Consider the following 13,779-nt stretch of genomic DNA (forward strand, 5'->3'; position numbering starts at 1 on the left):
TAAAGAGGCTAGTGTTTGTGGTGCACTCGGCACACAGTGACCACACCCCTCAGAGGGGCCATGAGGGGACATTGCTGAGAGGTGAGAAAAGGCCCATGACTAATGATGACCCAGGTGGGTCTTGAACTCAGAGCAGGGAAGCCAGGTGGGTAGCTCTGCCAGTCTCAGGAAGTGGGCAGAGGTGGGGGACTCAGGGGCCCAGGACATCACTCCGTGTTTCATCAACTCGGTTCCCCGGGAAGAGACAGAGAGAGCATCTGGGTCAAGTGGATGGAGGGTCATTCCTAAACAAGGTGAAAGAAGCCACCGTTCTGCTGTGGTGATTATGCGTGTCTATGTCCGCGGTCACTGAGTGTTCAGTAAAGACCCTGGAGGATGCTGGTGGGGGGGCTCAGGGGCACCCTCAGGCTCCACCCTGTCATGTGTGCAAAGGCCCTGAGTCATCTCTGCTCAGTCAGCCAGGAACTGGCTTCTGTCCTGTTGAAGTTAGCAGAACCGAGCTTGTGTCCTCTGGACAGGGCCCCCCACGTTGTCTGTGGACTTTGGTTTATTGCAGATAAAAGAGCTAAGACCCCTGACATCTGATACAGGGCCTGTGGTCCTAACGTGGCTGCCTGATTCCTGCATCATTCGTCCTGGAGCTGACGCCCGGTGACGGCTGCTCTGTCAGCCCTGCTGGGGACAGGAGCCCTGTGGGCCCAGGTCTGACGTGCCGGCATTCTCCCACTTCCCTTCTCGTCTCTTCCTTCAGGTCAGAAAAAATGCCTGAAGTGCCACGCAAGCTGTAAGAGGTGCATGGGTGACGCAGAGAAGTGCACTGTCTGCCAGGAGGGGTTCAGGTGAGACACGGAGTTCTGCTCCTTCCCGTTTCTGTCACCTCTCTCTCTCTCTCTCGTTTCCACTCAACGATTTGCTGTGTTTTTGCAAATTCTCACAGAAAGCCAAATTTTCAGAAGCCTTTCAGGGTAAAGATGAAGAGTCTGTCCAAATCAGACTTGTTGTTGTCTCTCTTCTATCAAGCGCAACACACATCCTCTTTAAAAACATTGTACTGGGGTCACGATTTTTATCAGAATACTTTGAAATGTTTGTTTAGCCCATTCAATGCAGCCAAACTGCATTTACTGCAACCAAATGCTCATTACCTGTTCCTCCAAGTAACCGTTTGGAATGACGCCATGGACCCTCCCGCAGTCCGGAAACAGGCTCTGCGTGTTAAGGGAAGTGTCCACCTGCCGTCCACACGCCTCCAGGAAAGTCTCTTGAAATCACATCTTTGTTTCCTCTGGTAAAATGGGGGCGTGGAGCCACCCTGCCTTGGGAAGATGAGATGGGATGAGCTGTGTTGGGCCATAAATGATTTGCCACAGGGTCAGCCTGCCGTGGCAGCCCGTCTGGGACCCAGGGCCTGCGTGTGTGGGGATGGGCAGCTGTGGATGTGGCAGGGCAGCTTGGAGGGAGGCACTGGGGACAGACTGGAAGGAAACTCAGAAGAATTGACTGGGGTCACACAAAGGAGACAGAGTTGGGGGGAAGGTTGATGAGAACAGTGCTTCTCACCCCACGGAGTGCCCCCGAGTCACCGAGGCTGTTGTGAAAACGCAGATTCTGACCAGGCATCTCTGACTGGAGCCCGGGACTCTGCATTTCTGGCAGGCCCCCAGGGAGGAGGAGGATGCTGTGCCAGGCTGTGCCAGGCCCAGGCCCTCCCTGCCGGCCTACCTGTCATCCAGGCTGAGGGCACCGGCAGAGGGGTTTCTTGGTGGAGGGTGTGAGGAGGAGCTGCACACCCATGTCTGGTCTCCACAGCGCCTCCGACGTGGGCGTCAACATCACTCATGTTTCTTCCAGGAGTGGAAGTTGCCCCAGGGAGCACGTAGCTGCTTCAGTGCCTTCCATGGGTCTGACTCTTTTCTGACCTGGTTGAGGGCAGGAGAGAAGCAGGCCCCCAGGGCCATGTGCACGCCTGCTGTCCTCTAACCCTGTTAGGTGCACGAGGCAGGGTTGCGGCAGTGACAGGATGCATTAATGAACCAGTTCCCCAGGAGACAGGGGATGCCGGGGTCCAGCCCCAGGGGGGATCCAGGGGTCCCACAGGAGGAGACGGCGTCCGCGAAATTGAGTGAGAGAGCCGAATTCTTTTCTTTCTCTTTATTCTCTGGTTAGCATTTACTGCCAGGCATCTCTGCCAATGGCTGGTCTAACATTACTTTTTATGCACACACACTAAGTTACAATCACATGGTATTTTGAATACATCATTGTTTTAGTTTCACTATGGTTACATATTTCTAGATAACAGTTAATTCATATCTATAAGCTACAAGTCAGGTGGTAAGTTATTCAAAGTACAGTTATACAATAACTTGAATAGTAATAACAATATTGGTACAAACTTCTAAAAGATTAGTACTAATTAATAACTCTATTTTACTGTTGTTGTGAGTCAAGGGCGCAGAGAGAGATAGCAGACAAAATCATCAAGGACTAGCAAAGGACCACCGCTTGTTCAGGCAAATAGCCTTGAGTTCATGTAGTGTCCTAATTCTTTTTTCACAAGACTACAAAAGGCTTGCTATTTAAGAAACTAACATAGTATTAAGAGTAACTTTTACTTAAAGATACATAGAGTGCACCTGCAAGATAGCTAGTAGCAACATAGTATCAGAAGGCATTAATTGCTATTGCTGCTATGAATCCCACCACATTCCTCTCCTTATTCTTGGAAAATACAAAAATCTCATAAGAATGTTTTACTGAGAAAAGCCCAGCAACTGCCTTCAGTGACAAAACAAGTCTTTTAACAAAACATTCTTTACTTTCCAGCTGCACTTCCATCCAAGGCCACGCAACAGGCCACTCCACTACACCTTACCTAAGATTCTAATGTCTAGTTAAACTTTATTTATTTACTATATTTATACACTAGTTAAGTTCTAACTTTATTCTTTCTAACATGATTAATAAGAAGAAATTCTCCTACAAACTTAACCCTTTATGAGGGATATCATGGCCAGGCTCTTATGTTTATGAGCCCAGTTCAAGGGGCTTACAGGCTTTTCTGTGGAACTTACACCTTCTGTCTCATTTCCAAAGAAATTACTACAGATCTACAGGGAAAGCATGGTACTATTATCCCTGTGCCATAAATAATAGCACACACCCAGAAAAGGGGGGAATATAAGGCCAGATTAATTCAAAAGATTAAAGGGGGAAGTATCGTTGTGCCTTTCCTTTGCGGTGACTTTGTCAACCCGCAGCTGTTGGTCTTCATTGCGGTGACTCTATCAACCAGTAGCCATCGATCTTCTTTTGCTGTGACTTTGTCAACCAGCAGTTGTGGATCTTCTCCTGCTATGACCTAGTTAGCCAGCATTAGTGGATCGGCTCCCGACAAGGGGACACTGAGGTGGCCGCAGCAGGGGGCCTGGGAGCTGCAGCTGTGATGTCACCTCCGAGGGCCAGGGCTCCTCGACCCCAGGCTGGAAACTGAAGGTGTCAGGGAGGCTCCATGGTTCCAAGTCAGTGGGACCCACCCCCACCGGGGAAGTGCTACAGGGTCCCAGGGCCTCCTCTCTCTGCCCCTGGGTTCTGGAGGAGAGGACGTCAACCGCTCCCAGATGAACAGTATCACAGGGAGAAAACGCAGCAATCCAGAGAGAAGCAGGGGTTTTATCGCTGGCCATAACCCACAGGAAGCTCCCTTTTATTGCCCAGCGTCCTCGTGAGCCGAGGCTCCAAGTCATTGCTGCCCCATTAGAGCTGCGTCTCCTGCCACCCAGCTCTGAGGGCAGACGTGTAGGAAGAATGTGCATTTAAGGACTGGATGGAACTGGCTCCGTGAGCAGGAAGGGCCTGGGTGTCTGCTGTCCATGGTTACCCCCGCCATATCCCTCATGCAGGATTCCGTGTGTCTGACGCACCCAGGACACCAGTCCCACGTGTCGAGTGTCAGGTGCACTCACAGCGTGTGCATCGAGCACAGTGTGCTCTTGGGAGTGAAGAAGCAGAGTGTCTGATGTGTATTCACACTGCCCGGTGCCAGACTCTCACCAACACCTTACGAGTATTTGCTCATTTAGCCCCCAAAACAGCACTGCTGTGCAGGAACCATGATTATCCCAACAAAGAAGAGAGGACCTGGGGACTCGGAGAGGTTAGCGGACTTTTCTGGGGTCTGGTTGCACAGCTAGGACATGGCAGGGAAAGGACCTGGAGTGGACGGCCCAGCGACAGTCTCCTCCCTAAGCCTTGACCTTGGAGGTGCGAGAGGAAGACGGGAGCCAGAGAGGCAGGTCCTGCCGGGTCCCGGGAGGGGATTTGAGTTCAAGTTTATGGTGAAGGACAGAGGCGGGAGCCCATCCGGGTTTTGTAAGTGTTGCTAAGATTGCAGAGGGCTCGAGACAGTGAGACTGCCCACCTGTCACCAGGGGTGACCCTCACACGCTCAAGTCCTCCTCTTGGGTCGGGTTCAGGTTTGGTTAGTGCCAGTGAGGAGAAGCCATCACAGACCAGGAGAGAATGGGAGGACCTGGCTGTCTGCACCAGGACCTGGGTCCCGGTGCTTTGGAGATGGACCCAGGTCCCGCCAGCCACCTGCTGGTAATGGTCCTGCTCTCGGGCCCAGGACAACCCTCCCAGCCGGACCTCCGCCAGAATCAGAACCGCTTTTCCGCTTATGTCGGCTCAGAACCTTTGTCAACTCAGAGAGCTGGGCTTCAGCGACTTGCATTTTCTCTCATGAAAGACCTTGAGGGCAAATCTTCATTTAATTAGAATTCGGAAGGGATGTCAAAATCTGCCTTTTTTCCCCCTCCGACAGCCTTGCATGGGGCAGCTGCGTCCCTGACTGTGAGCCGGGCACCTACTTCGATTCCGAGCTGGTCAAGTGTGGGGACTGCCACCACACCTGCCGCACCTGTGTGGGTGAGTTCACGGCCGCACAGGCCTGGGTTTTGCTGTGCCGCGCCGTCCCGGGACCTGGGTTTCGCAGGGGGTTGGCCCTCTTCAAACCAAGAAGGCCTTAGGATTCCTCAGTAGGCCAGGGGTTTGTAGCAGTAAAGTCACAGAGGCCCTGGCAGGGGCAGGAGGGAGGGGGGATAGGTTACTGTTTACAGGTGTGAAGTTTGAGTTTGGTAAGATGAAAATGTCTGTCTGGGGATGATGAATGGATGGATGGTGGTGATGGTTGCACAACATGTGAATGTACCTAATACCACTGAGCTGTACAATTAAAAAGATCTTATGTTACCGATAGTATTACAATTTTACAAGCTAAAAAAGAAGTCAGAATGTCATACTTTAAAAAAAATTTTGTATCCCAGGCTGGGTCGCTAGGTTGGTTAGAACATTGTCCCGAAGTACAGAGGTTGCCGGTTTGGTTCCTGGTCAGGGCAGATATAGCACCAGATCGGTGTTCCTGCTCTTTCTCTCTCCCTTCCTCTCCTCCTAAAATTGATAAAAAGAATTAAAGAATTTGCTTTCATTGAATTGGGGGGGGGGAGTGGGGAGTGGGGGAGAGAGAGAAAAGTCAACTGATTTTACTTAGTTCAGTTTTTGTTGTGCGATCATTGGTTGCTTATAGGTGTTCTGACTGGAGATTGAACCTGTGACCTTTGGCATGCCGGGTTGACCTTCTATCCAGCCAGGACCACTGGGGTGCTCTTAGAATGATCACCCTGGGTTTCCCAGCTGAGCAGGCTGCGGACTGCTCGTGAGCGGGCCTGTCTGCAGCTCCGTGCTTGCACAAGAAGGCACAGTCCTGGACGTGACGCTGTAGACTCAGACGAGGGTGGTTCAGGTGTTGAAGGGAAGGAGGCTTTAAAACAGTGCCCTCGTTCTGTGTACCTGTCTTTGCTTACTGTGAACACTTTAGCCACAGAGAAAACTACTTCCATAAGAAAGTTTATGTCTTAAAATTCCCCACCGAGATGACAGCACAGATGTCTCCCAGGCACCGTGTTTATGTAGAACAGTGAGAATGCCTTTGCTTTATTAGGCTTCGTGCTGCGAGTCATTTGCACTTGGGTGTGGGAATGCGTCCGGAGTCTGTGGTCTCAGACGTGTTCCCAGCTGTCTTCTCCCGAGTCTCCTTCCTCACCCAGCACTGTCGTCCTTGTTCTGAGAATTGCCCGTTAGGTGGAGCTCGTTGCTGCTGTCACCATCGAGAATCAGGTGTCTGCTAGGTCACAGTTGCCATAGCCCAGGTCCTGGGAGATGGGGCATGATGGGTGCCTCTCCTGCTGTGGACATGTGACCCCACGTGGCTGTAGGGTGTGCTCTCCGGCAGTGGGCACCCCGGAACCCTTGCAGCCAGGAGGAGACGTCCCTTCTGGGCCCCCCTGGAAGCCCCACAGAGCTGGGCCCAGCACAAGGAGCACAGTGCTGCTCCCAGCTGTTTACCCTGCGGCCTTTTTTATTATTATTATTATTATTATTATTATTATTATTGTATTTTTCTGAAATGAGAAGCGGGGAGGCAGAGAGACAGACTCCCACATATGCCTGACCAGGATCTACCTGGCATGCCCACCAGGGGGTGATGCTCTGCCCATCTGGGGCGTTGCTCTGTTGCAACTGGAGCCATTCTAGCACCTGAGGCGGAGGCCATGGAGCCGTCCTCAGCGCCCGGGCCAACTTTGCTCCAATGGAGCCTTGGCTGCGGGTGGGGAAGAGAGAGAAAGGAAAGAGAGGGGTAAGGGTGGAGAAGCAGATGGGCGCTTCTCCTGTGTGCACTGACCGGGAATCGAACCCGGGACTTCCACATGCCAGGCTGATGCTCTACCACTGAGCCAACTGGCCAGGGCTGCCTGTGGCCTTTTTGTCTCTTTCTTATTCTTTGTTTCTGAGACTTGGTGGGTGCCTGGCCCAGGTTGACTGAAGAGCATTGCTTACGTCACTCAGTCAAATGTCACAGACACTTGAATCTGTAAACCTCAGGCCTGTGGTGTGCTAATGCTTTTGCCGTCAGTATTTCCATTCACTGTTCTTTTCCTGTGGCTCCGGATGGCTGGTGGCTGACAGTGTCCAGCCTCTGCTGGCTCTCCCTCACTGCAGCCCCTCTGTCACCGCAGGGTTTGTACCCAGCAGACCTACGGTGTCTGGATGTCTGCCCTCCTCCCTGTGCCCGCCTGCCCGGGTTCTTTCTGAGATCCTGGGACGTGTGTATCTACCCACAGCAGCCTCGGGGACAGGGACCCCATTTCCGTGCTTCGTTTCCGGTGTGCGCTGTGTCAGAAGCACCTGTCCTCGGCCACCACGCCCTCCCCGGGAGCCCCACTCGTTTCTTCTCTGTCCCTATCATCTGTACCAAACACCTGTCCACACCTTTCCCACCAGACGTCATCTTTCCATCTCTCTGTCATGTACATGGTTCTACCCAATAGAAATAGGATGCATTATAAGTTTTCTAGAGAAGCAGGGGAAAATCATGCTAACATAATATCTTAATTAACCCTACGTATCTGAAATGCTGTTGTTTGAACATATCATCAATGTAAAAAAATGACTTTCATTCTTTCTTCTGCTGAGGCTCTGAAGTCCAGTCTGTGTGTATGTATCATAAGCTCACAGCACATGTCCATTTGGTGGGGCCACATGTCCGGTCATGGAGCCACATGTGGCCTGGTCTGGTGGGAAAGGAAGGCTGTGGAATCATGGCTACCAGCATGAGTCAGATTGGGGGGACGTGGGGCTCAGACCTCCATGTCCCCAGCTGTGAGGGGTGGGCTGACCTCCCAGGAGCAAGTGAGGAGAGCCAAGTGCAGACACACAGCGGGCACCTGAAGTCCAGCTGTGGTGGTGGCCAGGGGACAGATGAGCAGCAGTCGCTCTCAGGGACCCTCCAGCAGGCCTGGGACACAAGGTGGGCAGGCAGTCCCTGATAGCTGCTGCTTTTCCCACAGGACCCAGCAAAGAAGAGTGTATTCACTGCGCCACAGACTTCCACTTCCAGGACTGGAAGTGTGTGCAGGCCTGTGGTGAGGGCTACTACCCAGAGGAGATGCCAGGTCTGCCCCACAAAGTGTGCCGAAGGTACGTGCCCGTCGACGGTCTTCCTGGTCAGACCCAGACCTCTGGGAACGGTGGTGCCTGTGCCCGCTGAGGGGTGGTGAGAGGGCCGAGGTGGGCAGTCCCCTTGCCCAGGAGCTGGGGGACTGCTGTGCAGCATCTCGCCCCTGAGGTGGGCAAGCAGAAACCGTTCTCAGAGCAGGGGACGCCTGCAGGCAAGGTGCACCTCCTGTGTGCCAGGCACCATGTAGCTGGGACAGGGCAGGAAGCAGACCCAGGTACCTGCCTGGTGGTGCTCATACCCCAGTAGCAGAGCCCTGGGGCACCACCCAGCTGTGCCACAGTCAGGATGCATCCACATGGTAGGACAGGAAGTGGGCAGTGGACCTGTGTGCTGGGGAGACCAGTCCCTGGGAGCTCAGCTCAGAAAAGGCATCAGGTGGAGCCCTGGTCCAGATGTGGCCCCAGAGCAGGACATCCCCCCCTCACCCCTGCTCCCACTCCAGACAAGAGGCCACAGCACCACCCAGGAAGGTCAGTCTGGTAGGCAGCAGCAGTCCCCAGGCCAGCTCCAAAATCAGCTTTGTCACATACCTGGAGGGGCGTTGTCCAGAGCCCGTAAGTGCATAGGGATGTCCAGGTGACAGAGATGGAGCCTTGGAGGCCGGGGCCTGTCAGCCTTGGGCATGCTCTGCTCTGTGGACAGACTGTCCTCGCCGGCCCAGGGAAGAGAGCGGTCAGACGGGAGGAAGGGTGTGCAGACGCTTGGCCAGGGTGTGAGCCCATCGCAGGAGACACGGCCATAGTGAGGGGCACTGGTCTGGAGGGCAAGGGCCTGGAGAGGGTGGGCCTCCTCTCTGGCAGCAGGAACATGTGTCCCCGCACAGGTGTGATGAGAGCTGCCTGAGCTGTGAGGGCTCCAGCAGAAACTGTAGCCGATGTAAGCAGGGCTTCACGCAGCTGGGGACCTCGTGCATCACCAACCACACCTGTAGCAATGGTGAGCTCTCGCGAGTGACAGGTGCACCCTGCCCCACATTACCTGCGGATTGCCCTCGAGGAGTAAGCCCACTGGCTTTGGGTCACAAGGGGATGGAAAAGAACACATGGAAAAGGCAGCCCTCTGAGCAGACACGCTTCCCCTCCTTTGCCCTCCTGCCCCCCTCCCAGGCCTCCTCAAGTCTCCCTCCCTCCCCTTCAGGCCACTCAGGTTGACCAGACACACTCCTGCCACAACCCAGCTACTGGTGATTGGTTTGTTGAGTGCCTTTTAGAAATGATTTTGTCCTTGTACCACACTCATGCCTTTAACCCCAAGGGGCCTGCATGTGGTGACTTCCATTCGGAGAGGCCTGACCTTGGAGGTCAAGTCAGGAGGCCTGAGGGTCTGTGCCTGACCGGAGCTCACACTCGAGGGTCAAGGGAGGAGCCACCTCAGTGGCGTGGGAGAGCCCTGGTTCTCTCAGTAGATGGGGAGACCAGGGTGGGCTGTGAAAGCAGGAACTCAGGGAGACCTGAAATCCTTTTGGAGAAAATGCTTCAAAGGCCAGGAAGTTCCCTGTGTAGGAAGTCACGTGCTCAGGTAGGACAATGAGGTGCTCACAGGAGGGTCTGGAAAGCCAAGAGCAGGGCCAGCTGGTCTGCATGACTCTCCTCTGCCTGCCCCTTCTAGGCCGTCCCCTGCCTCCCCGGTCTCCCTCCTGAGCCCCGCACCCTTAGCACAGGCATCTGGACTGAGGTTCACATGAGCACTGAGGCCCCACTGGCACAGCCCAGAAGTTCTCCTGGCCCCCAACCCCCCAGGCTCCCTGAATCCTTGTCTCCCAGACTCAGCAGGAGCCCCTTCATGCCATGTGCCACCCTGCCATGCCCGGAGAGTCACAGGTCACAGGGATGGCCGTGAGGGCAGACCTGGCTGCCGCTCTCCCTCCTCCTGTGACCCCTTGGCCTGGAACACCACTGGGGCCAGCACCGTGGGGTGGTCAGAACAACCAAACAGGTCCCCAGGTCTGACACGTGCCCTTTCTCTCTTGGGGGCCCCAGCCGATGAGACGTTCTGCGAGATGGTGAAGTCCAACCGGCTCTGTGAGCGAAAGCTCTTCATTCAGTTCTGCTGCCGCACGTGCCTCCTGGCCGGGTAGGGACCCTGCCACCCGCAGAGGGACAGGCCACTCCCATCCATCCGTCTGTCCGTCCACCTGCCTGCAGACTGGGCCAGAGCCCATTTCCAGGGAGCCCCCTGACCTGCCAGCTCTGCCCTGCCGGGAGCAAGTCCTTCGGCAGCATCTCGGGGCACCCAGACCGGGAGGGGGGGCCTTCAGGAGGTGTTCCAGGAGCAGCGATGTCCTCAGCTACACAGCGTTCTCTGACAAACCCAGCGTGTCCTGGGAGTCCACAGCACCAGCTCCAGGGCAGCCTTGGGACCAACAGTTTACTGAACCTTCAAGACCAAAGCGGAAAGTCAAGACACAGCCTCTCCCCCTGGTCCTGTCTACAGTCCCCCAACCGTACTCTCAGCCACCAGGTCCCGCCCACAGAACCTGGCTGTGCCAGGTGGGAGGAAGGGGGAGCCCCACACCTGCTCCTCCAGCTGCCACAGAGCTGTGTGGGGGATGGCTTGGCCAGACCATAAAAGAGATAGATCTAGGGGCATCAAGTGTCTGACCACTGGGGACAGAGCTTTTTCTACCTAGTCAGTGGCTTCTGAAATCGCTATGGGGGCTCAGACAGCCAGATTCCAGACCCCGAGGGGGAGGTTCTCTCTTTCCCGGAGCCTTCTCCTTTGAGTGAGCCCAGCGTCCCTATCACCACCTCTGTCTGTGTCTCTAGGGCTCTCATGGCCCAAATGCCCACCTCCAGCTGACCCAGAGCTTCCTGAGGAGTGTCCGCAGGAGGCATCGAGGACAAGCAAAGGTGCCCCAGGTCCAGTGATTCCTCTCGCCCAGAATTGTTCACCTGACACGTCCCAGGTTGTGGAACTGCTACCGAAGCCGATGTGGCCGCTGCTCCTGCAGAGACTTGCTCTCCAGGTGGCTGTCCCTGTGTCCGACTGTCCCAGGAGCCTGGCGGTGCACTTGGGTCTCTTTCTGCCAAACCTGTGTAGGCATTTTATAAGCTATGTGTTCTGATTTTTACCGATGTTAATTATTTTGACAAATATTTCATATATTTTCATTGAAATGCACAAATCTGCTTGATCGACTCCCTGTGACGGGAGTAACATTTGCCTTAAATTTTTTCGAGCTTGTACGTCTCCATTTGGTTCTGCTGCCCCTTTGTACACATCTGACTTGTCCCTGTGAGCTGGGGAAACCAGCAGGTGTTGACTGAACCCAAACTCCGAAGAGGAAACCCACAGAGCAAATACAGTGTTAACCTTAAATTAATAAAAGAGTTAACGTCCCACCACTGAGGAGCCTGTGTTTATTTGTGAGGCACAATGATTGACGTGGGTGCTGACTGGTGTGTGCAGTGGCTTTTATTTGGGGTTTCTGGATCTCTCCATTGTCATTCTGGGGGGAGTCCTGGAGCTTTAGGGACGTCACTGTAACAGAGGCATGGGAGGAAGTCTGGAGATGTGAGAGCTTGTGGGGCAGAGTCGCAGCACACGGGTTGCTCCTCACAGAGAGCTGCCAAGGGGGTTGAGTTGGGTTTCTGCACAGACTGAAGTCCCCACCCACGGGTTCCATGCTGCCCACATTCTTACCGAGGCCTCGTGACAGGGCCAGGCACTTGGGCTCGCTGGGAACCCTTAGGCTGCAAATGACGGAAATGCCCCAAATAGAACTGATACAGGAAGAAACAAAAGTGGGTGAAGGTCACTGTTTTGGAATTTCAGGGCTGACCCAGAATTTCAGGGAAGGGCACAGCTGGGCCTTGGGACCTTTGGGACCAGCACTCATGTTCCCGGGACCCTCTTTGCATGGTAGCAGTGTCCTCCTCTCCAGTGGACGGGACAAACGATAGAAACACGCACTTCTAGCGTGCGGAGGACCCGGGTTCGATTCCCGGCCAGGGCACACAGGAGAAGCGCCCATTTGCTTCTCCACCCCTCCGCCGCGCTTTCCTCTCTGTCTCTCTCTTCCCCTTCCGCAGCCAAGGCTCCATTGGAGCAAAGATGGCCCGGGCGCTGGGGATGGCTCTGTGGCCTCTGCCTCAGGCGCTAGAGTGGCTCTGGTCGCAACATGGCGACGCCCAGGATGGGCAGAGCATCGCCCCCTGGTGGGCAGAGCGTGGCCCCATGGTGGGCGTGCCGGGTGGATCCCGGTCGGGCGCATGCGGGAGTCTGTCTGACTGTCTCTCCCTGTTTCCAGCTTCAGAAAAATGAAAAAAAAAAAAAAAAAAAAAAAAGAAACACGCACTTCTTCCAGGTGAAATTGGGACAACCTCCAACCCCCCAAACAGCCTTTCTGTATCTGCTTCTCACCTGTGGTTGCTCCGCCCTGCACCCGTGCTCCTTTGTCCCATCAGCCATGGCCGCAGGGACAGGCGTGCAGCAGAGCCCGGCTGCAGGAAGTTCCCCCAGGGACAGCTCTCAGAAAGCACAGCTCACATGAGCGTGAATTGACCAGAGTTGTCAATAGGAGGAGTGAAGAAATGAGTGTGTTTGGGGGACTGTAGACAGGACCAGGCTGAATATTGGTAAGGATTCAACCTTGCCTGACCAGCGGTGGCACAGTGGACCTGGGACGCTGAGGACCCAAATTCGAAACCCTGAGGTCACTGGCTTGAGTGCAGGATGATCAAGATTATCCCAAGGTTGCTGGCTTGTGCAGAGGTTCACTGGCTTGGCCTGAGCCCCTGTCAAAGCACATGAGAAAGTAATCAATGAACAACCAAAGTGTCACAACTACGACTTAATGCTTCTCATCTCTCTCTTCAGTTCTCTCACTCAAAAAAAAAAAAAAAAGATATAGAACCAATAGGGCTAAATAATTAGAAAAAAAATGTTTTATTCCCCACTGACTGACACAAGGCTAGGATGGGTAAGCAAAAGAAAGGCTTAGGTGTTACTACAACAGTCAGGGGTCCCCAGACTTTTTACACAGGGGGCCAGTTCACTGTCCCTCAGACCGTTGGAGGGCTGCCACATATAATGCTCCTCTCACTGACCACCAATGAAAGAGATGCCCCTTCCGGAAGTGCAGTGGGGGGCCAGATTAATGGCCTCAGGGGGCTGCATGCGGCCCATAGGCCGTAGTTTGGGGACGCCTGTATTACTATTTTAAAATTATGTTTCTGCTAGTACATTTTCTTCCAAAATGTAAATGGTTTTTCTTTGTTGCAGATTAATAACAAAAATTTAAGTTATTCCAAAAAGGTGTAAACTACTATTTTAAGTATATACCCTTCTAGACAATTCTACATACACATTTTCTTTTTTCTATTTTTGGTGAATTTCATTTACTATTTTCGGTTTTTAAGGACACAAATCTTGAGAACTTTCAGCTTTCTCTAATATTTGAATTTAAGAATGCACATTTGCCCATCATTTTTGGTTAGTTGTATTTTTATTATTAAGTTGAAATTATTTTGTAACTGTGATGGTTATATATTTTGGGGGTTATTTATACTTTATATAATTTTAATCCCTTGAAGTTCCTTGGTACTTGCTTTATAATAACAATATGGTTACTTTAAAAAACGTTCTAAGTGTGTGTTTTTGCTGCCACCTCGTGTGCATCTTGGGAATAACAGCTTAGTGCGCATCAGGAAATTTGGCTGTAGTGGATTATCTATGAATGTTGAATGCAATTTTATGTGGATGTG

General features: G+C 53.3%; 1 protein-coding gene across 3 annotated transcripts in view; it reads left to right on the forward strand.

Annotated features, from left to right (window-relative positions):
• The window catches only part of PCSK6 (proprotein convertase subtilisin/kexin type 6), a 104,730-nt gene extending 93,853 nt beyond the window's left edge, over window positions 1-10,877 (forward strand). For 2 of the 3 annotated variants that reach the window (XM_066354715.1, XM_066354717.1), the window contains 5 exons: window positions 752-839; window positions 4,823-4,926; window positions 7,905-8,034; window positions 8,898-9,010; window positions 10,054-10,876. In XM_066354715.1, the coding sequence (XP_066210812.1) occupies window positions 752-839; window positions 4,823-4,926; window positions 7,905-8,034; window positions 8,898-9,010; window positions 10,054-10,151 (533 nt within the window). In that variant the 3' untranslated portion in view covers window positions 10,152-10,876. Of the gene's footprint in view, window positions 1-751; window positions 840-4,822; window positions 4,927-7,904; window positions 8,035-8,897; window positions 9,011-10,053 lie in introns of all 3 variants that reach the window. The other variant, XM_066354716.1, reaches the window with a different exon arrangement.
• The last annotated feature ends 2,902 nt before the right edge of the window (window positions 10,878-13,779 follow it).

Source organism: Saccopteryx leptura, chromosome 13, assembly GCF_036850995.1.
Source record: "Saccopteryx leptura isolate mSacLep1 chromosome 13, mSacLep1_pri_phased_curated, whole genome shotgun sequence".
Lineage (NCBI taxonomy): Eukaryota > Metazoa > Chordata > Mammalia > Chiroptera > Emballonuridae > Saccopteryx > Saccopteryx leptura.